Source organism: Mustela erminea, chromosome 10, assembly GCF_009829155.1.
Source record: "Mustela erminea isolate mMusErm1 chromosome 10, mMusErm1.Pri, whole genome shotgun sequence".
Lineage (NCBI taxonomy): Eukaryota > Metazoa > Chordata > Mammalia > Carnivora > Mustelidae > Mustela > Mustela erminea.
Window position 1 is genome coordinate 90,672,228 of NC_045623.1, and position 23,183 is coordinate 90,695,410.

A 23,183-nucleotide genomic window follows, 5' to 3' on the forward strand; every position below is an offset into this window, starting at 1 on the left:
TCCTTCCATTTCTATTTTTTTGGAACAGTTTCAAAAGAATAGGTATTAATTCTTCTTTAAATGTATTAATTCTTCTTCAAATGTTTGGTAGAATTCCCCTGGGAAACCATGTGGCTCTGGGCTCTTGTTTGTTGGGAGATTTTTGATGACTGCTTTAATTTGCTTACTGGTTATGGGTCTATCTTCCCCACAACCTGAAGGGGGCTTCTGAGCTGCTTCTCCAACGCAGTTTTCTACTTATTGAGTCTTAGACACCTTTTCCCACGTCTTCCCTTCAACATTTGCTCTGCAAATGAATATTAAGCACCCACTAGTTCTAGAGCCTTGATAATTTTTAAATGCCTTCCCTATAGAGTGGGATTAAATCTTTTCCCCATAAAGGGCCTAGACCTTGAGTGGTCTGCTCCCCTCGGCCTCCTGTGGTTCCAGCCGTAGGTAAGGAGGCCAAGCCTGCCAGCCTTAGCGATCAGGAAGAGACTGATAGTCAGGAGCCTAGACCAAGCCCGCTCTACGGCATATGTGGTCAGTTGCTTACTTCTTAGGGACTGCCTCCCAATGAGCCTCTGAGATTAGGCAAGCTTGGCACTGAGCCAAAGGCCACAGTGAGCGTTGTGTTTCCAAATTATCTCACTCTACCCTCCAATGTCTAGAGGAAGCACAGCGGTTCAGTCCAGGGGATGTATAGGCTCAGACTGCTGAGAGGTTTCTCTGGAACGCGCACAGGGCCCCTTGCACTGGAGCAAAGTATTCCAGGCGTATCCACCAGAGGGCAGGCTTCACCCTTCAAGAAGCCTTCCCCATTCACGTTCACCTACGGACTCTGCCGTCTGAGCTCCAATAGCCCCAGGGTCCAGGCCGCTGCCTGGCATTACTCTGCACTCCCCAGACGACCTCAGCGCTGCTGTCTCCCTGCTGCCCACTCCGATGGTTACTTACCCTGATGCATGGTGCTTTGCAATACCAGTGAACCGGTAAGAGCAGTAATTCCTTCATTTATATTTTCTCCTGCAGTTTGTGAAGTATCTTCACATATATTATTCTCATTTACAAAGCAACTTGAAAAGATAATTTATTATATAGCCGCTTTTTAGAAGAGGTAACGGGCTCACAGAGTGAAGCGGCTACACTTAGTAAAGTCACATACTCAGTTTCTGGTGCGGCTGTCTTTGACATCTCCTGGGTACCTGCTCTATGCCCTGGGAGGTGTACAAGCTGCCTTGTAATTGGTTTAATTCTGCAGTAATTGCGACCATGAAGTACTGACAGTAGGGGATAGACAAGCAGATCACTGGACCATGGAGAGCTTATTAAGGATACGGTTCAAATCTCCCATGTTCTTACAGAATTTTTGTTTGTTTATTGGCCTATCAGTTACTAAGATTGGTGTGTTAATAAAGCCCATGAGGGGACGGTGGCTTTGTCCAGTTCTCTCCGTGGCATTTTGAGGCTATGGTATTAGATGCATACCAGTTTAGAAATGTTCTCTTTCTCCCCCTCTGCTGAACTGAACTTCGTCATTATATAATGACCCTCTTTATCTCTAGTGACGCTTTTTGCCTTAATATAGCTTTTATTTCTTTAGCCTAGTATTTCTCTTCCCCAACTTTGTCGGTCTGTGTTCTGATGTTTAGATCTGCCTTTAGTAAACAGAACATCATTGGATTTTTTTTTAAAGATTTTATTTATTTATTTGACAGGGAGAGAGCACAAGTAGGTAGAGAGGCAGGCAGAAAGAGAGAGGAGGAAGCAGGCTCCCCGCCGAGCAGAGAGCCCGATGCAGGACTCGATCCCAGGACCTTGAGATCATGACTTGAGCCGAAGGTAGAGGCTTAACTCACTGAGCCACCCAGGCACCTGGATTTTGTTCTTTTATTTGGCCGGGCATCCTTATCTCTAAACTCATTCATTGAGATTAATTTATTTTTATTTATGTTTCTCATCTTGGAATGTATATTTGTAGTTTTGTACTTTTTCCCTCTCTTAATTTTTAAAAAAATTAGCAGGGGAATCTGCTTAAGGTTCTCTTCCTCTCTCTCCCCTTCTGTTCTACCCCCTGCTCATGCACACTCATTCTATCAAATAAATGAACAAATCTTTAAAAAAATTTTTTTTAAATGATTTTATTCATTTATTTGACAGAGAGGAGCAAGCTGGGGGAGCAGCAGAAGGAAAAGAAGGCTCCCCACTGAGCAGGGAGACCAATGCGGGGCTCGATACCAGGACCCTGGGATCATGACCCAGATGAAGGCAGAGCTTCACTGACTGACCCACCTAGGCGCCCTGCAAATTATGAATTCTTTTTTTTAAAAAAGATTTTTTTAATTATTTATTTGACAGCGATCACAAGTAGGCAGGGAGGCAGGCAGAGAGAGAGGGGGAAGTAGGCTCCCCGCTGAACAGAGAGCTTGATGTGGGGCTTGATCCCAGGACCCTGAGATCATGACCTGAGCCGAAGGCTTTAACCCACTGAACCACCCAGGCGCCCCAAATTATGAACTCTTAAAGGAAATTTTATTTCCCCCTTTTCCCAGGACCAAAGGTGATACAAGCAAGTTTTAACTGTCCTCCCTTCTGGGTGCCAGTGTTTGTCTCGTATCAGCCCTTGTGCTGTGGTTATTATCCTTTGGGGTCTCCTATCAGTGGGAAAGGCCCTGGGAATGCTCTGTATCCTATGTCCTATGCAGACAGGGAAGGAGGATGTCATGGTGTCCAGGCATTGGCAGGCTCCCTGAGGGTTAAGAACAATTTGGGTATTTACTTTCCTCTCTACTTCATTTTGGGGCTTGGCACTCTCCTAACTTTCATGGCAGCTCTAGCAGCATAGTAAAAAAGAATTAAAAAAAAAACAACAAACTTTCTTTATGCAACATTTTAATTTTTTTCATCAGGAGGGTCCCTTAGATCTCTAATTCACCATATTGTTGGGAAAAAGTTTAAAACATAGGTTTCATGATCACAACTCCTATTTTTTTATGACATTTAATAGTCTCTTTATATATGGTATGACTGTGTATATTATTATTTATAATGATACCATTTAACACTCACAACTACCCAGGGAGGTAGGTATCATTATTTTACCTTATTTTATTTTAATTCCGGTGTAGTTAACATACGGTATTATATTAGTTTCCGGTGTACCATATAGTGATTCAACACTCCCATTTACTGCAGAAAAGAAGACATTACCATCTCTATTTTACAGATGAGGAAACATAGGCTCCGAGTTCTGCCCAAGGTTGCAGCAACTATATGACTGAACAGGGACTTTGCCATTGGTTTTTACCCTCCACAGGTTCTTAAACTTTGGTGGAAGACATGGACCCCCTTGAGAATACGAGGAAAGCTTTAGATCCTCTTCCAAAAACATGTACATTGATACCAATACACTAAGATTGCAGGGGGCTTGATATCCTACGAAATCTGTCCATGGATTCTAGATGAAGAATCTGTGTTTGTTATAATACTGAGAGCAGATGCTGCAACAAAAAGACACATTCATTTTTTAGCCTTGATCACAAGTTCCCATTCCTCTGCCTGTCTTCCAAGACCCTTTGTATTCCGATCCCTCTGTCTTCGTGCACTCTGTGTCCTGACATGCATTCCCCGAAATAGCCCTTCTGGGCATCTGCATGATCTCTCTTCAGTTTGTGGCTTGGCTCTGTGCAGTGAGAAGCAGTGACTAAGATAATGGGCTCTCATAGCCTGGGTTCAGATCCTGAGCAAACTGTAGACCAAGGGGGGGTTATCTTCCCTCCTGGTGCCTCTGTTTCTTTACCTGTAAATGGTAAAGAGTGTTAAGTACTTTGCAGGGTTGTTTGGATTCTGTGAGTCAATGCACGGAAAGCATTCAGAGCAGAGAGGGGCACCCAGGGACTGCAGATATGTTTGAGGTGGTTTTACTCTTCTCCCCTGCAGAGTGGGTCATTATTTGCATCCTCCAGTTCAGTGGTCAACTAGGAGAGGATTCTTGTAAATAAAATAGTTCTGCTATTATTTTTTGGAAACCAAACATTGTCACTTTTTTTTTTTTTGTAGTTTCACATTTTTATTTAAACTCCAGCTAGTTAACACATATAAATTCAATAGTTTTAAAAAGTATCTTAAAAAGTCCCAGGCACACAGTGGTGCTAATTTCTTTTCTTTTTTTTTTTTTAAGATTTTATTTATATATTTGACAGAGAGAGAGAGATCACAAGCAGGCAGAGAGGCAGGCAGAGAGAGAGGAAGGGAAGCAGGCTCCCCGCCAAGCAGAGAGCCTGAGGTGGGGCTCGATCCTAGGACCCTGGGATCATGACATGAGCCGAAGGCAGAGGCTTAACCCACTGAGCCACCCAGGCAGCCCAGTGGTGCAAATTTCTTGAAAGGCAATTTTTCAATTGCCATTTGAAGAGGGCAATAGTGCTTTCTATGCTGGAGGCTTAGGGCTTCACTTGTCCCAATGGAGAGAAAAGTGCTTTGCTTTTAAAGTCTCAAGGGCAATGAAATGGACAGGAGGACCAGCACCCTGACCCACCTCGGCAAAGGTGGGGTCTCCCGAGACTGAAGGGATGGACGGTGTATTGCTGATTTCTGTAAGAATTGAGCTCCAATAGTGAGTGACCCATGGCAGAGAGATTTCTGATGGGAAGGAATAGGCCTAAGGCCTCGGTGTTTGCGTAGGGCTGGCCTAGGGATTTAGTCAGTAAGCGTCTCAGTGGACAGAGTTAAGACCAGAGGACTTTCTCCAGGTCTGGTGGATGATTCTAGAGAAGTTCTCTCTAATCATGGTTGTTCAAGAAGGATGAAGGAATGTGGTGGTTCTTATGTCTTGGTGTCTTTGAGGAAATTTATAGTGACACATTGTGTGTTTTGTTTTCTCAACCAAGGGCCAGGGATGTGTGACCCTTCCTTTGTAAGTCTCATAATCCTTTCCATTAGTAATTTTCCATGTCGAATTGACTCATTGCATCTTAGAACTGGAAGGGCTCCTAACTAGCTAGTGCTGATGGTAATTAATTACCACCCCATTGGACTCTTTTGGTCCTATGTCCCTAAAAGAAATCCTAAAGTCACGAAATTTCTTTTCTAAGGATGGGGCTCGGCCTAAAGTGAACCCAGATAATCATGTAATTTATCCTCAAAGAACATTTTCTTCTCCGCAGCCCACTGTAGGCCACAGGCACTGACACTCCTTTGAAATACTAGAAGACCCACCTTATTGATATGATTAGAGCAGAAGGGTTGAGGTCATATTCACATAAAATTTTACTTATAATTCTAGTGGGTCCACTGACAAGGCTGGATTTCCTTGTTAGATTCCTACTTAAGAAGCCCAGTCCTACAATAACATACCTGATAATGATTTAATGCATTATGTCTTCTGTTTCTCAGAAACAGTCTGAAAATGAAGATAGGGACTTGAGTTTGGGGTGGGGTGCTGAAACGGGTCTGTGTTGTTGGTTGTTAGAAGGTAAGCAAATCTAAAAAATACTACTACACTATGATTTTTGCCTATCCTACAGTCTGACCAGTACTGTTTCAATTGTAATATTTTACCATTTTCACATTAGAATCGCCAATACTTAAAAAATACTAATGTGAGTACCCTTCCTATTGAAATTCTCATTTTATTAATATGAGATGGATCCTAAGGATCAGTTTTTTTTTTTTTAAAGATTTTATTTATTTATTTGACAGACAGAGATCACAAGTAGACAGAGAGGCGGGCAGAGAGAGAGGAGGAAGCAGGCTCCCTGCTGAGCAGAGAGCCCGATGCGGGCCTCCATCCCAGGACCCTGGGATCATGACCTGAGCCGAAGGCAGAGGCAGTTTTTTAAAAATTTAAATGACTTTATTGAAGTATAACTGATGTAAAATAAAGTATCTAAATTTAAGTACTGTGGTGAATTCTTATATATGTATGAAACCTATGAATCCCGTTTCCCCTGAAATCACAGGCAGACATTTTCCTGAGGGAGAGGATGTTAATGCCTTCATCAGATTCTCCCAAAGGGGAGAAAAATGAAAGCTACTAAGCCTGGCTCATTGAGAGACCATTCATTCATTCAACATATTATCAATATCAGAACACAATTAACAACAATGGCTACCATTTGAGAACTGAATGTGCCAGGTATTATGCCAGGCACTTTACCTACATTATCTCTGACCCTGAGAAAAATTCTGAAATGTACATATCATCATCCAATGTATCATCTCCATTTTATAGATACGAAAATTAAGGCTCAGAATGAAGGGACTTGCCCAATGCCACATATTAATTAGGCAGGTATTTGCAAAAGCTAGCGTTTAATAGATCTGCTACAGCAAACCTATCCTTTAGCTGCTAGGCCATGATGCCTTCAGTAATACCAAGTTGCCTAACTTCTGTTCAGAACAAGCTAAGCTTGAAATACCAGGAATGAGCAGGAAGTGAAAGAGCGAAGTCAAAGACATCTTTTTTTTTTTTTTTTTTCCAAACAATTCCCTTCTAACCAATGAGAAATCATTGCAAAAGAGAAAGTACTGCCTTTAAGAGACGGCAGGACAGCCCTGAGCCCTCAAGAGGTGTGGCGGGAAGGTTTTCTCAAGTAAGAGTTATTATCTAACCACAAACCCAACTGTCTGTCATTACACTGCATTTCACAGGACGTCTATGATTGGTTGACTAGGAGAGCAACGTTTGAATTTAAAGAAAAGACCAAAACAACCAGAGGTCAGTCCTTCAGTGAGGAAGATAAAGCTTTGTTGTTAGAGAAAACTCCAACTGGAGTCTGAGATTAGGTTCTAAAACCCTTACACCATTACCACCCTAACTGGTGTATTACTATTCATTTCATCAAGAAACCAGTCCTTGTTTTAAGTAAAACCCATTAAGAAGACACATAAAAACCAGTGAATGTTCTTTGTAAACTGCCAAGGATTACAAAAAAGCTAGTAAATGCAAATATTTATAGTTTAAGATGCAATGAAAAAAAATTAATCACTAAATAGAAAGCCAGATTTGCCTGTCTACAAAGGCTATGCCAGGACAAGGTGGCAGTCAGAAGCAGCCACAATTCCTGATGCCTGCTTTCCTATTTGTCACTAGATCACATGTAGCATTAATGTTTTCTGTCTCCCATCTTTCCCTCTGCTGCTCCTTTGGACCAGTAAGTGCACTGTGTCTTCAGTACTTTGTTTATTCTGAAGAAGGCATCTATAATAAAAGCTATAAAAGAAAAAAGTAGGCCAGCTGACTTTATAGAAAGGAAACCATGCTTTCAAGTTATAGCTTGAAATAATACCTCTTCCTGGCACATTTACCATATTTCATTCTGAGTCTGGGATAAATCTTCATCTTAATGAGATAGAAGGGTTAATGAAAAAAATCATTTATTTTAGGCAATACAAGTTCTTCTGACAAAAACAGAAAGAAAGCATTAAAACTGGAGAACCTGAGAGTCGCCTGGGTGGCTTAGTCAGTGAAGCATCTGCCTTCAGCTCAGGTCATGATCCCAGAGTCCTGGGATTTAGTCTCGCATCAGGCTCCTGGCTCAGCAGGGAGCTTCTCCCTCTTACTGCTGCTCTCCCCCTGCCTGTGTGTTCTCTCTCTGACATAAATAAATTCTTAAAATAAAATTGGAGAACTTGAAATGCTGAAAGAAATTCCTAAATTTCAATAATCTTTTCCTCAGCAATAGCTTCTATTACAGAAAGTTTCACTTAATAAGGCTGAATGAAAATGATATTGTTTCAAATTTTATACCCTCTATATTTTATGTTCCTGAAGTAAAACAGTACAGAACTAGACAGAGCCACCAAATCAACAATATAAAATTTTCAGGGTAGTTTTTCTTTTTTTGTTGAAACTCACTTTATTTAAAAAAAAAAAAAACAGTCATGAACAATAAATTACAATCATTTCCCCCTTTTATAAATTCTTCATAAAATATATTTGACAATTTTAAAAGAAAATCTCAAAAGTTGCTTTCATTTTTGAAGTGCTGATGACTTATTTTTTGACCATTTTGTCATGCTGGTGAATTATTTTGTAGCTGCTACAATAGTTTGATTGATAAACATTTTACAATTAAAAACAACAACAACAACAACAAAGAGGAAAAACAGACCAGCAGAAAGAACTATTCAGTGTGCTATTTATCTGACACTTAACACTTACTTCATCATAATGACAAAGTATCCCTTAGCACCAAAAATCTACAGGAACCCCGTCTTTCTAAGTGACAACTAGTGCAAAATAACATTCTAGGAACTAACTGTACAACCCCATATTTTAACTGGCCACAGCTGCCTATAAGCTTATTTGAAATATTTGGTCTTTTCTTCAATTAAGACAAATTTCATAAAACACTATAAACCATGGCAAGAGACTCTGAGGAATAATTGTTTATTGAGTACCTATTATGGGCAAGGCACTGTGCACAAATTTTTGCTTTCATTTTTCCTCTAGCAAATAAATATCCAGGAATTTCCAAGTATCATCAACCTTCTTTTATTTCTTACTCCTGGCTGGAAAAGGCCTGTGGCTGTAGGCCATTTTTTTAAACTGTCATTTTACCACCGGACCTTTAGTGCTGAGCTCACAGTAGGTACTGAATAAATACCTCCTGATTGAAAAAAAACAAAGAATTTACTATCCTTTTGCTTGGTATCATAGACTATTTTAGAATATAAGGACTTGAGAAAATTCCAAGAGAAACTTCCTGATCCCCTCATACCTTTGCTGCCAATGAAACAAAGAATTCACTTCACAGGTGAAATCTTTCAAAATAAATGATAATCGTTAGCTATTTTAAATGAGGCAAGACCAAAAACTATGTACTTAGGAAACGGGGGCTCCAAGCACATAGATATTTGAAGAGCAAACGAAGCACTGGCCCACTACCACCGAATCACCATGAATCTCTGCTGAAATGCCATTTACTGATGCAACATGATGATTCTTCCCACTTCCAGTAACTCAATCTCCTTGGCCAGATCTGTGTTACAGTAATTTGGAGATCCACAGGGTCAATTATCATGAGGTTCCAGTGTATTTCCACCTCTCATTTCCAACAAAATCTTGTATTTATTAGCTTGAAAGTGATGTTCAAAGTATACGATTTTTTTAATTTTAAAAGGTTTTATTTAAGAAGAAAATAGAAGGTTTTATCTCAGTAAAACCTTTCATTCCAAATTTTAAACTTCCAGGCCAATGAATGCAGAATTCAGAAATTTTACATACTCTAATTCTTTGTGCTTTTTCACCTTCTCAAGTTCTCAAATATATTTTAAGTAAGGAAAATATGATGATAGCAAAATTCCAAAAGTTATGGAAGTTTGAAAAAGCTGAGGAGGAGACACACTGGGTGTCAACTATGCTTTAATTAAAAAACAAACAAACAAACAAAAAAACTCAGAAAAAAAAGCTGAGGAGACTATGCAACTATTAATAATTTTGGTATTCTTATATATATATATATTTTTTTACTTTGACCAAAGATTCTAGTGCTTTATAAAGACTAACCTAGATACAATGGCCTTAAAGTCTATCTAACCTTAAAGGCTAATATTCTGTTTTAGCAAAACTTTCTTAGATTTTAATTATCTGCATTTATAGGAAAACAAATTGGAGGCAACCATCTAGGGTTAAAAATCAAACTAACTTCAATTAGAGTAACAGTCTATTGGTTTTTGACATAGACCATACCAAGTGATTGTATAAAATCGGTAACTTGCAAGTTTCTACTTGAAAGATATAGTGGATGCCACAATATTTCATCCATTTACCACGCTGTATAGGTATCATCTCCCACTTCAGAAAAAGGTGATCAACATTTAACACAACCATATCACTATCATTACTGTGTTAAATTAGGCAAGAGAAAACAGCATTAGTGCCAAAAGGAAAGGAATTCCAGTGATTAAACAAGAGACCGTATCAGGACAGGCAATGTGAGGATAGAGCTCATTTGATTTCTTCAACTTTATGCTGAGGCTTAGACAGTCTTGAAATCAAAACTTACTATATCAAGTAGTAGAGTTCATATATTGCAAAGTTTTCAGAAACAGAGGAATCCTGTGTTCAGATCTGTATCAGATTGCAGATGCTCAAGTGCAGACATGTTCCAGTGCAATGGTTTAATTGGTTAATTGAATGCTTGGTTACCTAAAGAAGGTACGACTGAATCATCAAGGTCCTTGCCAACCTGTTACCACATGATTGCATGGCTACTTCGACTCCTGCAGCTATAGGGCACTGGAGAGCTCAAACATACTTCAGCAGCTTTGGATCACTTAATTTTATGCTTAATTGGATAACTTTAGACCCTCCAAAATGATGCCTTAAAAAAAGCCATATAATATTACAAAAATAAAAAGTGTAGTATGATTTCATTAGAGGGAGGGGCAGGGTAGGAAGATGAGGGAAGGTTCTTTTATTTTTCATCACTGATTTCACCAGCAAATCTCAAAAACCCAAACCTACATCAAATAATTTAAACAGAAGTGGCATTTTCTTCATATGGAATGCAAAATGCACACATTCACATACTTACATATACATAAATATATACATATATGTTTCCTTTACAAAGCTTCAAAGGTTGCATTGCCAGCATGCAAACCTCTTCTTCCATGGAAATTCCTAATACTGACAAGGAATGTCTAAAATACTTAAGACTTATTTCCAGAGAACTGGACTTTCTTCTCTTCTTGGCTCTTAGAGAATTTTCCTGCCAAACTTCTACCAATGATCATTTTTAAAAATGTACACCCACATTGGTAATACACATTTAAAACATACTAACAAAATGGCCAGCTTGGACTTAACAAAAATGAGGAAAAAAAATACCCCACAATAAAATCTAAACCCTTAAAAGGTGGAGTTTAGCTTTTTATATTCTTTTCAGCCACATTATGTTGTTGCATCACTGTTAAAACATAAGCAGCATATCATCCAAGATATTTGCAAACAATGTATGTGTCACGTTTCCCAGCTGCTATCTTTAAATGCAATTTGTACTAATCTGAGTTCTAGTTCAAAAGCATCTGGACGATCCTGAGGGTTTGCAGCCAGCATTTCTTTAATCAGTTGTTTCATCCGCCCATTCATAGACTTTTTCTTCACAGGAATGAGAAGTTCCATTTTGGGATTTTCCAGAAGCGCCTCTCCAACAGGCACAATCTCAGTTCCTTGTTTTACATAACTCCCCAAGAGTTCCTTCTTTGTCTCTGTGTCGATGAACGTGATCCTTTCCAGCATTGCCCAGATGATAATCCCCAGAGCGAAGATGTCCGCTTTTGCTGTGTAATGTCCCTCCCACACTTCAGGAGCCATGTAGAAATCTGTTCCACAGGCTGTGGAAAGGAAACACTTGTTTACACTGACAGGTTCTTCTGGATTCTGCCCAGAGGCTGAACAAACTTTACTGAGACCAAAATCAGCCACTTTCAGTGTGGGTTCCAAGTCACTGGTATCCAACCTACTTTGTGAAATCAGGATGTTATCAGGCTTAAGATCTCGGTGAATGATCTGGTTTTTATGCAAGAAAGCCAGAGCACTGCTCAGCTGAAGCATAAAGCTGGTGTTAGTTTTACGATTGGGTTTCCTGGACAATAGATATTCATTCATATCTCCGCCGTCACAAAAATCCATCACAAACCACAAGTAATAGGCGCTTCTGGGATCAAAGGCAATTTCTCCTTTTAATGAAGTCTCTACAAGCTACAAGAGGGGGAAAAAACAGATTACAGTCATCTGCACAGTTTATACAATTCAGCTACAGAAAAAGAAAAACTAACTGATTAATAAGTTGGACTCCCAATTTTAAGTGGAAATTTCATGAATGTTTTATTTGGTCAATGCTCTCATATGTGCATTTTATTTTAAATTTCAGTACTTCAAACTGCTCCTAATGAATGCATACCAAATCTCTAAGTCAGGAGGTAAAAAGTTATTTTAAAATAGCTTTAGGGGGTGCCTGGGTGGCTCAGTAGGTTAAAGTCTCTGCCTTCGGCTCAGGTCATGATCCGGGGGTCCTGGGATTGAGCCCTGCATTGGGCTCTCTGCTCAGCGGGGAGCCTGCTTTCCCTGCCTCTCTCCCTGCCACTCTGCCTATTTGTAATCTCTCTGTCGAATAAATAAATAAAATCTTTTTAAAATAAATAAATAAAAATAAAAAGCTTTAGGGGCACCTAGCTGGCTCAGCTGGTAAAGCATGGAATTCCTGATCTCAGAGTCATGAGTTTAAGTCCTACACTGGGCATAAAGCTTACTAAGTCATAAACAAACAAACATTTTATTTTTAAAAGTATCCAACTGGCTATACATTTTCTGCATGAGTTAATGGAGCTGAACTTTATCTACCTACACAATAGCTTCGTAAAAAAATTGACTTTTCAGCAGCTAGTAGACCTGGGAGATTGCCAGCTGAGGTATAAACATCAATTAGGAAGCTCTATTCAATTAAACTGCCTGAAATATATTTCTTGTTCATTTGACATACATTATTAACATTATGCAATCTGTAAAATTAGAAGAGAAATGATCAGGAACACTAGTTGGTAGGGAAATAAAAGCCTTGCAGCGCCTGAGTGGCTCAGTCGTTAAGCGTCCACCTTTGGCTCTGGTCATGATCCCAGGGTCCTGGGATCGAGCCCTGCATTGGGCTCTCTGAAAAGCCTGCTTTTCCCTCTCTCACTCCCCCTGCTTGTGTTGTGTTCCCTCTGTTGCTGTCTCTCCCTCTGTCAAATAAATAAAATCTTTAAAAGAAAAAAAAAAAAAGCAGGGACACCTGGGTGGCTCAGTTGGTTAAGCAGCTGCCTTCGGCTCAGGTCATGATCCCAGTGTCCTGGGATCAAGTCCCGTATCAGGCTCCTTGCTGCCACTCTGCCTGCCTGTCCTCTCTCTCTCTCTCTGACAAATAAATAAATAAAATCTTAAAAAAAAAAAAAAAAAGGAAATCAAACCTTCCTGTAGTCACTGATAAAGACTGCCATTATTACTTCATAAACTTCTACAGGCAGAATGCAAATATACTGTCTATCTCTATCACTATATGGCTTCTAAAAACCAATTTATAAAAAATATTTACATTTTGATATAAAAACTCAAATATGAGTTTGTATATTTCTTTTTTTTTTTAAGATTTTTTTATTCATTTGAGAGACAGTGAGAGAGAGAGAGAATGGCTGAGGGAGAGGGAGAAGCAGACTACCCGCTGAGCAGGGAACCCCACGTGGGGCTTGGTCCCAGTACTCCAGAATCTGAGCCAAAGGCAGATGCTTAACCAAATGAACCACCCAGGCACCTCAGAGTTTGTATATTTCTTTGCCTCAAGCTGAAAACCTAGAATAGTTGCTATTTTATTTGTTATCATTATCAAATTATAATTCTATAACCTGAAATTCAAGAATATTGATTACTTCACCGAATATGAACTACCATTGTAAAATATAGCATACAATACTTTGAAAGCATTTGTCCCATGGTGCCTTTTCAGACCCACTGAATAGAAACTCAGTAGGGAAGCTGAAGAGTTGTTGAAGAATGAACTGCAAGTTTACATTTAAGTGTACTAGTACGTCCTCTTGTCATTTGGATGGCAGAAGCAAAGAACACCTTTCAAACCATCTCCCCCAATGGCAAACAGCTGTAATTGCAACCGTCTGCAGATGTCTTCTGCTCGCATTTTCTTTGTTGCGTGTTTGCCAGTGAGCCAGAAAATGAAAGACTAGAAAGGTACAGATCACACATTTACCAGGTGCACTGTTACTAAATATGCCGAGATTAAAGATCGGTGCCATTACTCTTACTTCATTTTCTCTCTTCTTCTGTCTTACTCTCAAAAGCAAATTTCTAAATAACTTTGAGCAACACAAAGTCCCAGCATTCAAAGAATGGTTTAGAGTAAGGTGAGACAGTAAATATTTTAGGCTTGACAAGTCACATAAGGTTTCTGTTCCATATTCTTCTTTCTTTTCCTTAAACAACTCTTTAAAAATGTCAAAACTATTTTTAGCATCTGGGCCAAATAAAAAATTGCCTGAGGGCTACAGTTTGAGGGATGCTGGTTGAGAGAGCCCAATCCACTTATTTCCATGTGTAAAGGATGTAGAGTCATTGGTTCTCTTGCCTAAAGTCCTTCAACAGTTTCCCTGTTCTCTTAGGATACAGTCTAAGGTCTTGAACATGGGCTATGGGATCTTCTGACCCTGCTGACCTTTCTAGTTTCATGTAAAACAACTCTGCTGGCATGGTATACTCTTACTATATTCTTTCAATTCTTAGAATGCTCTGTACTTTTTGCTTCAAAACATCTGTATGTACAGTTCTTTCTGGCTGGCAAGTTTTCTCACTCACATGGCTAACTCCTCTTTACCCTTTAATTTTCAGTTGAAACAACTCATAATTCCTGAACCCTAGGTTATGTCAGGTTCTCTCTCATATGCTCTTATATCATTCTGTATCTCTCATTCATGACACTGATTACAAGTTATACAGATTGGCACCAAGTTCCTATGTTGAGAATGTATCCTCTGTTAATTTGCTTTACATTTTCTTCTAGCTAAGTTTTTTAGCTGTTACGAACTGACTTAATCATTCAGAACAAGGAAAATATCTAGAAGAACATGGAGAAAAACAAAAACTTGTGTAGAGAATGGAGAAAGCCATGCATAGGAACTCTGTGGTCATGCTACAGATTTAACTGTTTTTACCAGATGTAAATTTAGAGAAGGTACTTGCTAAGTGTGTTGATCAATGTCTTGTTAATAAATCCACAGAAAAGACAATTTTAATAGAGGTTTTAACAGAGCTACGTATTACTGAGTACTTCCTATGTGCCAAGTATTTTACTGTATCATTTCTAATTTTGACAACTTCCATGGAAGGTAAAATTATTATTACTATTTTACATCTGAAGATATCGATGCTGGAAGAGATGAGTTATTTAGCCAAGATCATAGAGCTAGCAAAAGTGCTACAAGTCAAACACAGGCCTATCAGCCTTTATTTATTTATTTTAAGATATTTTTAAAAATATTTTTTATTTTTGTGATAGACAGAGATCACAAGTAGGCAGAGAGGCAGGACAGGTGGGGTGGGGGAAGCTGGCTCCCTGCTGAGCAGACAGCCGGATGTGGGGCTTGATCCCAGGACACTGGGATCATGACCTGAGCCAAAGGCAGAGGCTTTAACCCACTGCACTACCCAGGCACCCCCTATCAGCCTTTAAAAGATAAAAGGGAGTACTAAATAGAAAGGTGTTTTAGATTAAAAAAAAAAAATCATTGAGTCAAGGCTGGAAGTACTTTACATCTTATTATTTTTATTATTTTTTTAAGTAATCTCTACACCTAACATGGGGCTCAAACTTATAACCCCAAGATCAAGAGTCACATGCTCTACTGACTCAGCCAGCCGGGTGCCCCAATATTTTACCTCTTAAAGGCTTGAATGACCACCTAATACTATAAAGGTTGCTTGATCTGGACTCAAGGATACCATTAGCACTAAGTCATATATTTAAATGTCTTTGTATTGGTAGATCAGTTCAATGGCAAAGTTCATCAAAGTTCTATCCACTTTTAAGAGGGAGTGTGGTAAGAATGTTTCCAGTATTTTCTATCAGTGCAACTTACATACTAAGCACTTTTAGAAAAGTAAACAATAAATGGAATAGAGGCTAAATAGTTGTGCTTTACAATTACTGTCTTAAGAGGTAAAACTTCAGGATATAGCATGCTAAACTGCAATATGAATTAGGTTCTCAATATGAATTAGGTTCTCAAGATTGATATTTGTTCACAATATAATGAAAGTTGCAAGCTTCTAATTAAACAGATCAATGTTTGTTTTCTTCCTTGTTCCTGGTCCAAAAGTTTTTGTTGTTTTAAAATCATACTTCTGTACCCTGATGGTTAAAATTCTGAATTTAGACATACTCATGGGAAGTTCGTTTCCTTTTCCAAGAATGACTGGATTTAAATTTTTCTCTGGCCTTTAACTAGCTATGTCTTAAGTATCTTTTCTCTTTAGCAAATACAGGCCTACAAGAGATTTTGATCTATACTAGAAGCCAGCCAACCAACCAACTAACCAAATAAATAAACAAACAAATAAACCTTTTCTGTTTTCCTATGTTAATGCTTTCCCCAGGTCTACAAAAAAAGTAATTTGAAGGCAAGAGTAATTTGGAAGTTAAAGGGACACAAGTTTTAGCAGTCAGATAGTCTCCCACATTCAGTTACCAATCCTGCCACTTGCTGGGTATGTGACTTGGATAAATTCATTATTTATTCTAAGCCTTAATTTCTTCATTTGTAATAATGATAATAGTACTACCCTCACAGGATTGTACTGAGCAACTGCCTTTAAAACACTTTGAGCACATAGTGTGGAACTGAGTTGGAACCCAAATGTTAGCTATTAGCTCTATTAATAACATTCAAGTGCTATGCAACATACTTCATGAAAAATAACTAGAGTTGCATGGTTAAGAAACCACACAACCCTCTAAAACAGCAAAGGATTATATTCAAATCAGTGATTTATAAAGAAATGCCCAGTTACCTATATGGGTGCTGCTATTGATGATGGAGTTTTTCCTTTTCTTCTGGCTTCAGTTCCCAAAAACTTGATTTCAAATAAGTGAACTTATCAGACTCTAATCTTGATCACTTTTCTAGCTCCTATGTTGCCCCATTCCCATGCAGACTGGCAAGTACCATGGCATAACAGGTGGCTTATGTTATTTTTAGGTATTTGCATCACAGGTTTAAATAAAACCCTGTTTTAAAGCAAACATCTATTCAGTTCTTGGCAGACCCTTATCTACTCCTAACTATATAAACACCTGCATTTAAAAGTAGAAGTTCATCTGACTCATTTATTCCTCTTCTTGCTGACCAATACTAAGTTCAAGTTATATCTATTCCTATTCAACCACACATACCTGTAAATAAAGGGAAGAGTTAGAGCCGTGGGACATTTTTTGCACCATCCCATCTTTTTGTAGGATGCATTCCTCCAAGTGAATCACATTTGGATGTTGGCTCTTGATACTGCTTAGTGCCCAGAACTCACGCAGGGCTAGTTCAACATTTTCAGGTGCATGGCATCGAATTTTCTTCACCGCCACCCGTGCAGAGGTCTTTCTGATGACTGCTTCATACACAACACCGTAACTGCCTCGGCCTACCTCCCGTATTAGATCGTACTTTGGCTGGCTACTCACCATCTTCAAGGTCAAAGTTTCTGGAAAAATCAACAAAGTGCTCTGTTGAAATTAAGTATACTTACTGGCCTGTATAACTTTTTATGTATGATTTAATTATCTGCCTCACTGTTTGCAGTGCTTGAAAGATTATTTGTTATAACTTGGGCAAATCTAAATATTTGAATAGTAATAATAAAGCAGCTAACCCTTTGGTAGTACTTACCATGTATCAGGATCTGTTCCAAGCACTTCATAATATTAAATTCATTTAATCCTCACAATATGATGAAATAGATACTATTATGGTCATTTTGTAGATAAGAAAACTATAGCACAGAGAGTTTAAGCAACATGCCTAAAGTAAAAGAGCTACTGGTGGACCTGGGTTTTGAAACCAGGCCATCTGCCTCTGACATTCATAACCATAACCATTACACTACACTGCCGCCCATACAAACTGCTTCAAAATATTACTGTTAAAAATAAACCAGAAAATTCATCATTCTTATTTACTGGTCATGAAAAAAGAAACTCCAGCATCTCCTTAAAGCTGACATACACAAAGTTCATAAAAATGTCAAAACAAAAACAAAAAACACCTGGCTTGTGCTTAGGGACTAAAAGTAGACCAGATTACATATAGAATTCAAAATGTGTTTTTTTTTTAAAGTAAACAAACTGTATATGTCCCTATTTTAATTTTGTTTATGTTATTTCCTCATTTCTTGCAAAATAAATGAAAATAAACTCTGGAGAAAAATGGTCCTCTAAAAATAAAGCAAGCTACTTAGAATATTGTTACCTTTCTGTTGTGAAATTCAAACACCTATTTAGATGTAGGCCGTTTTTGCCACTAAAAACTGTCCTCTGACAGTGTTCTTTCAAATTCAAATTGATAAATGATTTAAAGGCAGAGGCCCTACACAGAGGATGCTCATGAGTTGAATCAAGAAAGTCTAAAGTTTGCCACCTCATTCTCCGAAGAATGTTAAGATTCTAAGGAGCTTCAGGAACAAATTCTTATTTGTGGATTGCCACAATGGGCAAGAGATTGTGCAATCTTTCCAATGCACAGTTTAGGGGGAACAAGAGGCTACTGACTCTTGAGCCTGAAAAACTGGGTACAGCTACTTTAAGTCCATAGGACAGATTTAGTAAAGAAAATGAAAGCTTCTGAGATTACTTCTTAGTCCCACTTCCTCTACTGGAACCCCCCTTCACATTCCTACTGTATTCCTAGTGTCTGACATCCTGCCACGGAATCCTGGCTCCAGGTCCACAGCAGACACTCTTCCCTGCTCTCCGTGGATCGCCAGTTACTATCTACCTCAAAGTGGCTCCTGTCTTGCAAGCTGTCCCATACCCGCACACGACAGAGCACCCGCGTCAGGCGCAGGGAGGGCGTTTATGAAATCCCTGGCTGCAAACCCAAGCGACCGGCCAGCACTTCCCGGGCCCTCGCGCGCGCCCCGCTGAGCCGGCGGCCGGCGGCCGGCGGGCCAGGCCACACACCTGCCGGGCCGGGGAAGGGCCAGTCCTGGGCAGAGGTGTCGTCCGACGCGGCCGCTCAGCGCCCCGCTCATTGGCCGAGTATCAGGCCCACCCCCTCCCCCTCCCCGGCGGCGTCCAGACGAAACCCGGAGGGGATCCTCCCGAGGCCCTTCACCCCGAGGAGCCAGTCCCGCGGCTGTCCCAAATCCTCGGTGCTGGCGGATGAAGCCCAGGCCCTGGGGAGGAGACCAGGGACAGAAGAGGAGGCCGCAGCTGGGGCCGGTGGCCTGAGGGGTGCGGGCCGGAGGCCTGAGGAGCGCGGGGCCTTCCCTAGCATGACTCCGCTGACAGGTCTGTGACAGGCCTCCCGGGGAAGGAGGTGCATGCAAGGCCTTCGGCTCTGCAGCAGGGCCTCAGTGCCAGGTCTGAGGGCCATATTTACCTCAGGGTAGCCGCCGCCGCTTCTCCCTCTCACTGGCTCTGCAGGCCGCCATTATCGGGCAGCTCGCGCCTCAGCCTCCGCGGCCTCCAGTCAGAGACCGGCGCGCGCCCCCGTGGTGCGCGCGGACACACCCCCTTACGCCGCGCGGCCCCGCCCCCCTCCGGCTTTCCGTAGCGCGAGCCGGGAGGCCGAGCGCCTCCTTATTGGGCGCGCGCCTCGCCCTCCGCTAGCCTCCTCCCTCTCCCGTAGCTCGCAGTAGCCGGGAGTCGCCGAAGGTGTGCGCGCTCTGGAGCGCACCACTAGTGCCCCTCCCCGCAGGGGTGGCCGGGCCCCGGAACGGGGAGGCCGCTGCCCGCCAGAGCTCGGTCACCGTCCAGCCGCAGCGGGCGCGCACGGCCCGCGGGCTCCAGGGACGGTCTGCGGCAGCAGGTCCGGGCCTGGGGGTGCACGCGCCCGGCGCGGCCTCCCCGTTCCCTCCCCGCCCCCCTTCCCACCTACCGAGCTGCAGGCAGGTGTGCGGGGGTCGCTGGGGCGGAACGCCTGGTGCATCTTCTTCGGATCGGGCTTGGGGTACCTGCAGGACGCGGAGCTTTTCGGCTAGTTCGCGGGGAGGCGCGGTCCGAGCTGGGGGGCCTGGCGTCCGCCCAGCCGGGTGGGAGGCTGCACCTTTTGTCAGAGTCACTGAGCCATGTTTGCGGACGGTGCAGTTGCCCAGGCGGCGGCGGCGCGGGACTGGGTGCGATCATCTGGGAGGACGCCGTCCCCTGCCCCGCTGGCGCGGTGGTATCTCCCTTAAAGAAGCCGGCACCTCATTGTTCCCGGGCCGCAGCGGCCGGGAGTCGGGGGCGCCCTGCCCCGCCCGGGGAAGAAGGCGCGGCGGCCCCCGCACCTGGCCGCTGCGGCCCGCCCAGGCCCTGCGGGGCCGTGGCCCCAGCGGGGAGTCGGGATCCAGCCCACGCGCGGTCCGAGGCGGCCGGGGCCGGGATGGACCGCGAAGGCAGCCGTTCTCTCGGAGCGAGACGGACAGCGGTGTGTCAGATCCCGGCATTCAGTCGCCTGACAGCCAGCCCGGGACTGTCAGTGACTCAGAGACTCGGACCAGCCCATTATTCAGTTAGTCGCACGGATCAGTAAGCATCCGCCAGAAACGTCCGTCCCTTCTTCACCAATTTATTCTGCAGTTACTATTGTCAACAAAGCGGTTCCTGCTCCCAGTGCTGCAGTAAGCACGATGTGCAAAGAATCCCTGTTGGGGCTCTCGAGGATCAACCACTTACCCATTTTATTTGCTGTCCTCTATTTATGGACCTTCTCCTCAGAGTCTGAGCCTGGGTTAGGTGTTTAAATTAGCTTTTCTAATCCTGACCAAATCCCAAAGGGCAGGCTTTATTGCTAACCTTGTTTTTACAGGTGAGAAAACAGACCTCTGCCTTATTTGTGCAAGAGTTGTGTAGTTTGGGGTGTGTGTGTGTGTACCTGCCTTGAATACTTACTCTCCTAGTACAACTCCCCTGCCAAAAACCCGACAGCACCCTGCTCTTAAATCCGTTCAGACTTTTGTTCTGAGTGCTATCCCCCAGTCTTCAGCTCTCTGCTGGGGATACTGACGCCCGCCAAGGCTTAGTTTCTGCCCTTGAAATTAGAGAGAAACTATAGATGGTCTTAATACCTGTGTGGGTAGTCCATCTGAATCCGGAGAGGAGTATCTCTTTTGGTTAGAAGAGCCTTTTCCTTTTGTTGGTCTCAGTCATTAAATACAGGAATCCCTCCTCTGACTGCAGAACTGAGACTTGAAGTCCAACTCCGTAACCCCAAAGACAGGCTGACTAAAGATTGTAATGGGTTCGGGGCCTATAAAGCCTGAAGCTTAAAAAATGGGGGGTGTTTTCTTTAGGAAAAAGATTACAAAATGACCCCATGAACATGCTGCTGGGGCCTTGGGAAGTGTCTGTGTAAGGGAGCGCCTCAAGCTTAAGCTTCATTAGCTCCAGGGTAAATCTTCCCCCGCTTATTACATTTACATCATTGTTTGTTTGCCCATAGGACTTCTACTAAACTGAGAATTCCCTGGGACAGGAACCTTGTCTATGATTCATCTCTGAAGCCTCCTCTATCTGTTATGGTACTAAGATACACCCAAGGGTGGTATTGTCCTACATTGCTTACAGGAAGGCAAAATGATGTAACTCATTAAGAAAATTTGGCAACACATAGCCACTCTATATCTATGTACTATTTTACCCAGGAATCCTAGGTCAAATCTTGAACTTCTAGGAATCAATCCTAGTGATAAATATTGACAGAAATACAAAAAGCTGTATGCACAAGTTATTCATTATGGCACTTTTATAGTAAAACATTGGAAACTGATCACATGTCAAAGAACTGGCTGAATACATTATAGTACTGGCACAGGAGAGTATGTAAGCAACCATATAAAGATATGTGGAAGACTTCTTACATAACCTAATAAACATGCCAATCTGGAGAGATGTCCATATATAATTTTAAGTGAAATAAGCGAGGTGCATAGTAGTGTTTATATCACCCAGTAGCAGAATGATATAAAGGAACATTAATTGCTTATATTTAAAAGTTAAACAGTAGAAGAATAAACTTCAGGCTTCTAAAAATGGTTTCCTTTGTGGGATGGAGAGGATAGAGATGTAAATGAGACTTATGTGAATGTACCTTATTATACAGTGACTCTTTTGGAAACTTGTAAATGTTTTGCATATTTATAAAACAAAGTTCAGTAAAAAGAATAAAACACTCCATAAAAACAAATGGAAACAAATGTGCCATCTGTGTGTCAGGTTGGTGGTGTAACTACATATAGAAAATCATTTCAGTTGGCTTTATAAGCATTTTTTAAAAGATTTTATTTATTTTTTTGACAGAGATCACAAGTAGGTAGAGAGGCAGGCAGAGAGAGAGAGAGAGGAAGGGAAGCAGGCTCCCTGCTGAGCAGAGAGCCCGATGCAGGGCTGGATCCCAAGACCCTGAGACCATAACCTGAGCTGAAGGCAGAGGCTTAACCCACTGAGCCACCCAGGTGCCCTGGCTTTATAAGTATTTTGACTGTACCTCCTTAATGGGCTATAGTCTGAGGACAACTAGAACTGCATACAAATATTAATTTGCACTCATTAGTCTTGTTAGAAGTAATATTGACATTTCTGGGGTACCTGGGTGGTGCAGTCGGTTAAACATGGGACTCTTGGTTTCAGCTCTGGTGGTGAGATGGAGCCCCAAGTCAGGCTCCATGCTCAGTGAGAAGTCTGCTTGAGTTTCTCTCTCCCTCTAACTCTGCCCCTCCCTACCGTGCACACTCTCTCTCAAAAAACAAAAAACAAATCTTTAAAAAAATAAGTAATATTGACATAGCTATTTTGAAAGATATATTTAAGGATAAGGCAAATAAGTATGTCAATGACATTAGGCATCAAGATTTTCAACAAATGAGAAAAAGAGTTAATATAAAACAAGCCTAGGGGTGCTGCGTGGCTCAGTTGGTTAAGCATCTATCTGCCTTCAGCTCAGGTCATGATTCCAGAGTTCTGGGATCGAGCTCTGCACTGGGCTCCCTGCTCAGTGGGAAGCCTGCTTCTCCCTCTCCCCGCTGCTCACTATATCTCTCTCTCTCAAATAAATAAATAAAACCTTAAAAACAAAGCAAAAACCAAGCTTAGGATGGGGCACCTGGGTGGCAAAGTTTTTAAGCATCTGACTCTTGGTGTCAGCTCAGATCATGATTTCATGGTCTTGAGATAAAACCCCTGCATCAGGCCCTACATTCGGCGACGAGTCTGCTTAAGACTCTATGTCTTCCTCTACCCCCACCCTCTCATGCCCTCTCTCTCAAATAAATAAATAAATCTTTAAAAAACAATTAAGCCTAGGATAATTTTATATATGGGTTAGAGAGCAGAATGAATGAAGTATGTATTTTCCTCTTAAAAACTGTGTTTTTGGGGTTCCTGGGTGGCTCAGTGGGTTAAAGCCTCTGCCTTCGGCTCAGGTCATGATCCCAGGGTCCTGGGATCGAGCCCTACATCGGGCTCTCT

The 23,183-nt window shown here is 41.7% G+C and overlaps 1 protein-coding gene across 3 annotated transcripts; it reads right to left on the reverse strand.

Annotated features, from left to right (window-relative positions):
• Positions 1-7,682: 7,682 nt before the first annotated feature.
• Positions 7,683-19,717, reverse strand: PDIK1L (PDLIM1 interacting kinase 1 like). 3 transcript variants are annotated; one of them, XM_032302291.1, is made up of 3 exons: positions 19,615-19,717; positions 16,920-17,221; positions 7,683-11,689 (listed from the first exon to the last, which is right to left on the reverse strand). In XM_032302291.1, the coding sequence occupies exons 2-3, from the start codon at positions 17,202-17,204 to the stop codon at positions 10,949-10,951; spliced, it is 1,026 nt and encodes a 341-aa protein (XP_032158182.1). In that variant the 5' UTR covers positions 17,205-17,221; positions 19,615-19,717; the 3' UTR covers positions 7,683-10,948. The 3 variants fall into 3 exon arrangements, with proteins under 3 accessions (XP_032158182.1, XP_032158183.1, XP_032158181.1); XM_032302292.1 differs by lacking the exon at positions 19,615-19,717 and adding an exon at positions 18,696-19,102; XM_032302290.1 differs by lacking the exon at positions 19,615-19,717 and adding an exon at positions 19,117-19,354 and having other exon boundaries at positions 7,684-11,689.
• Positions 19,718-23,183: the final 3,466 nt, after the last annotated feature.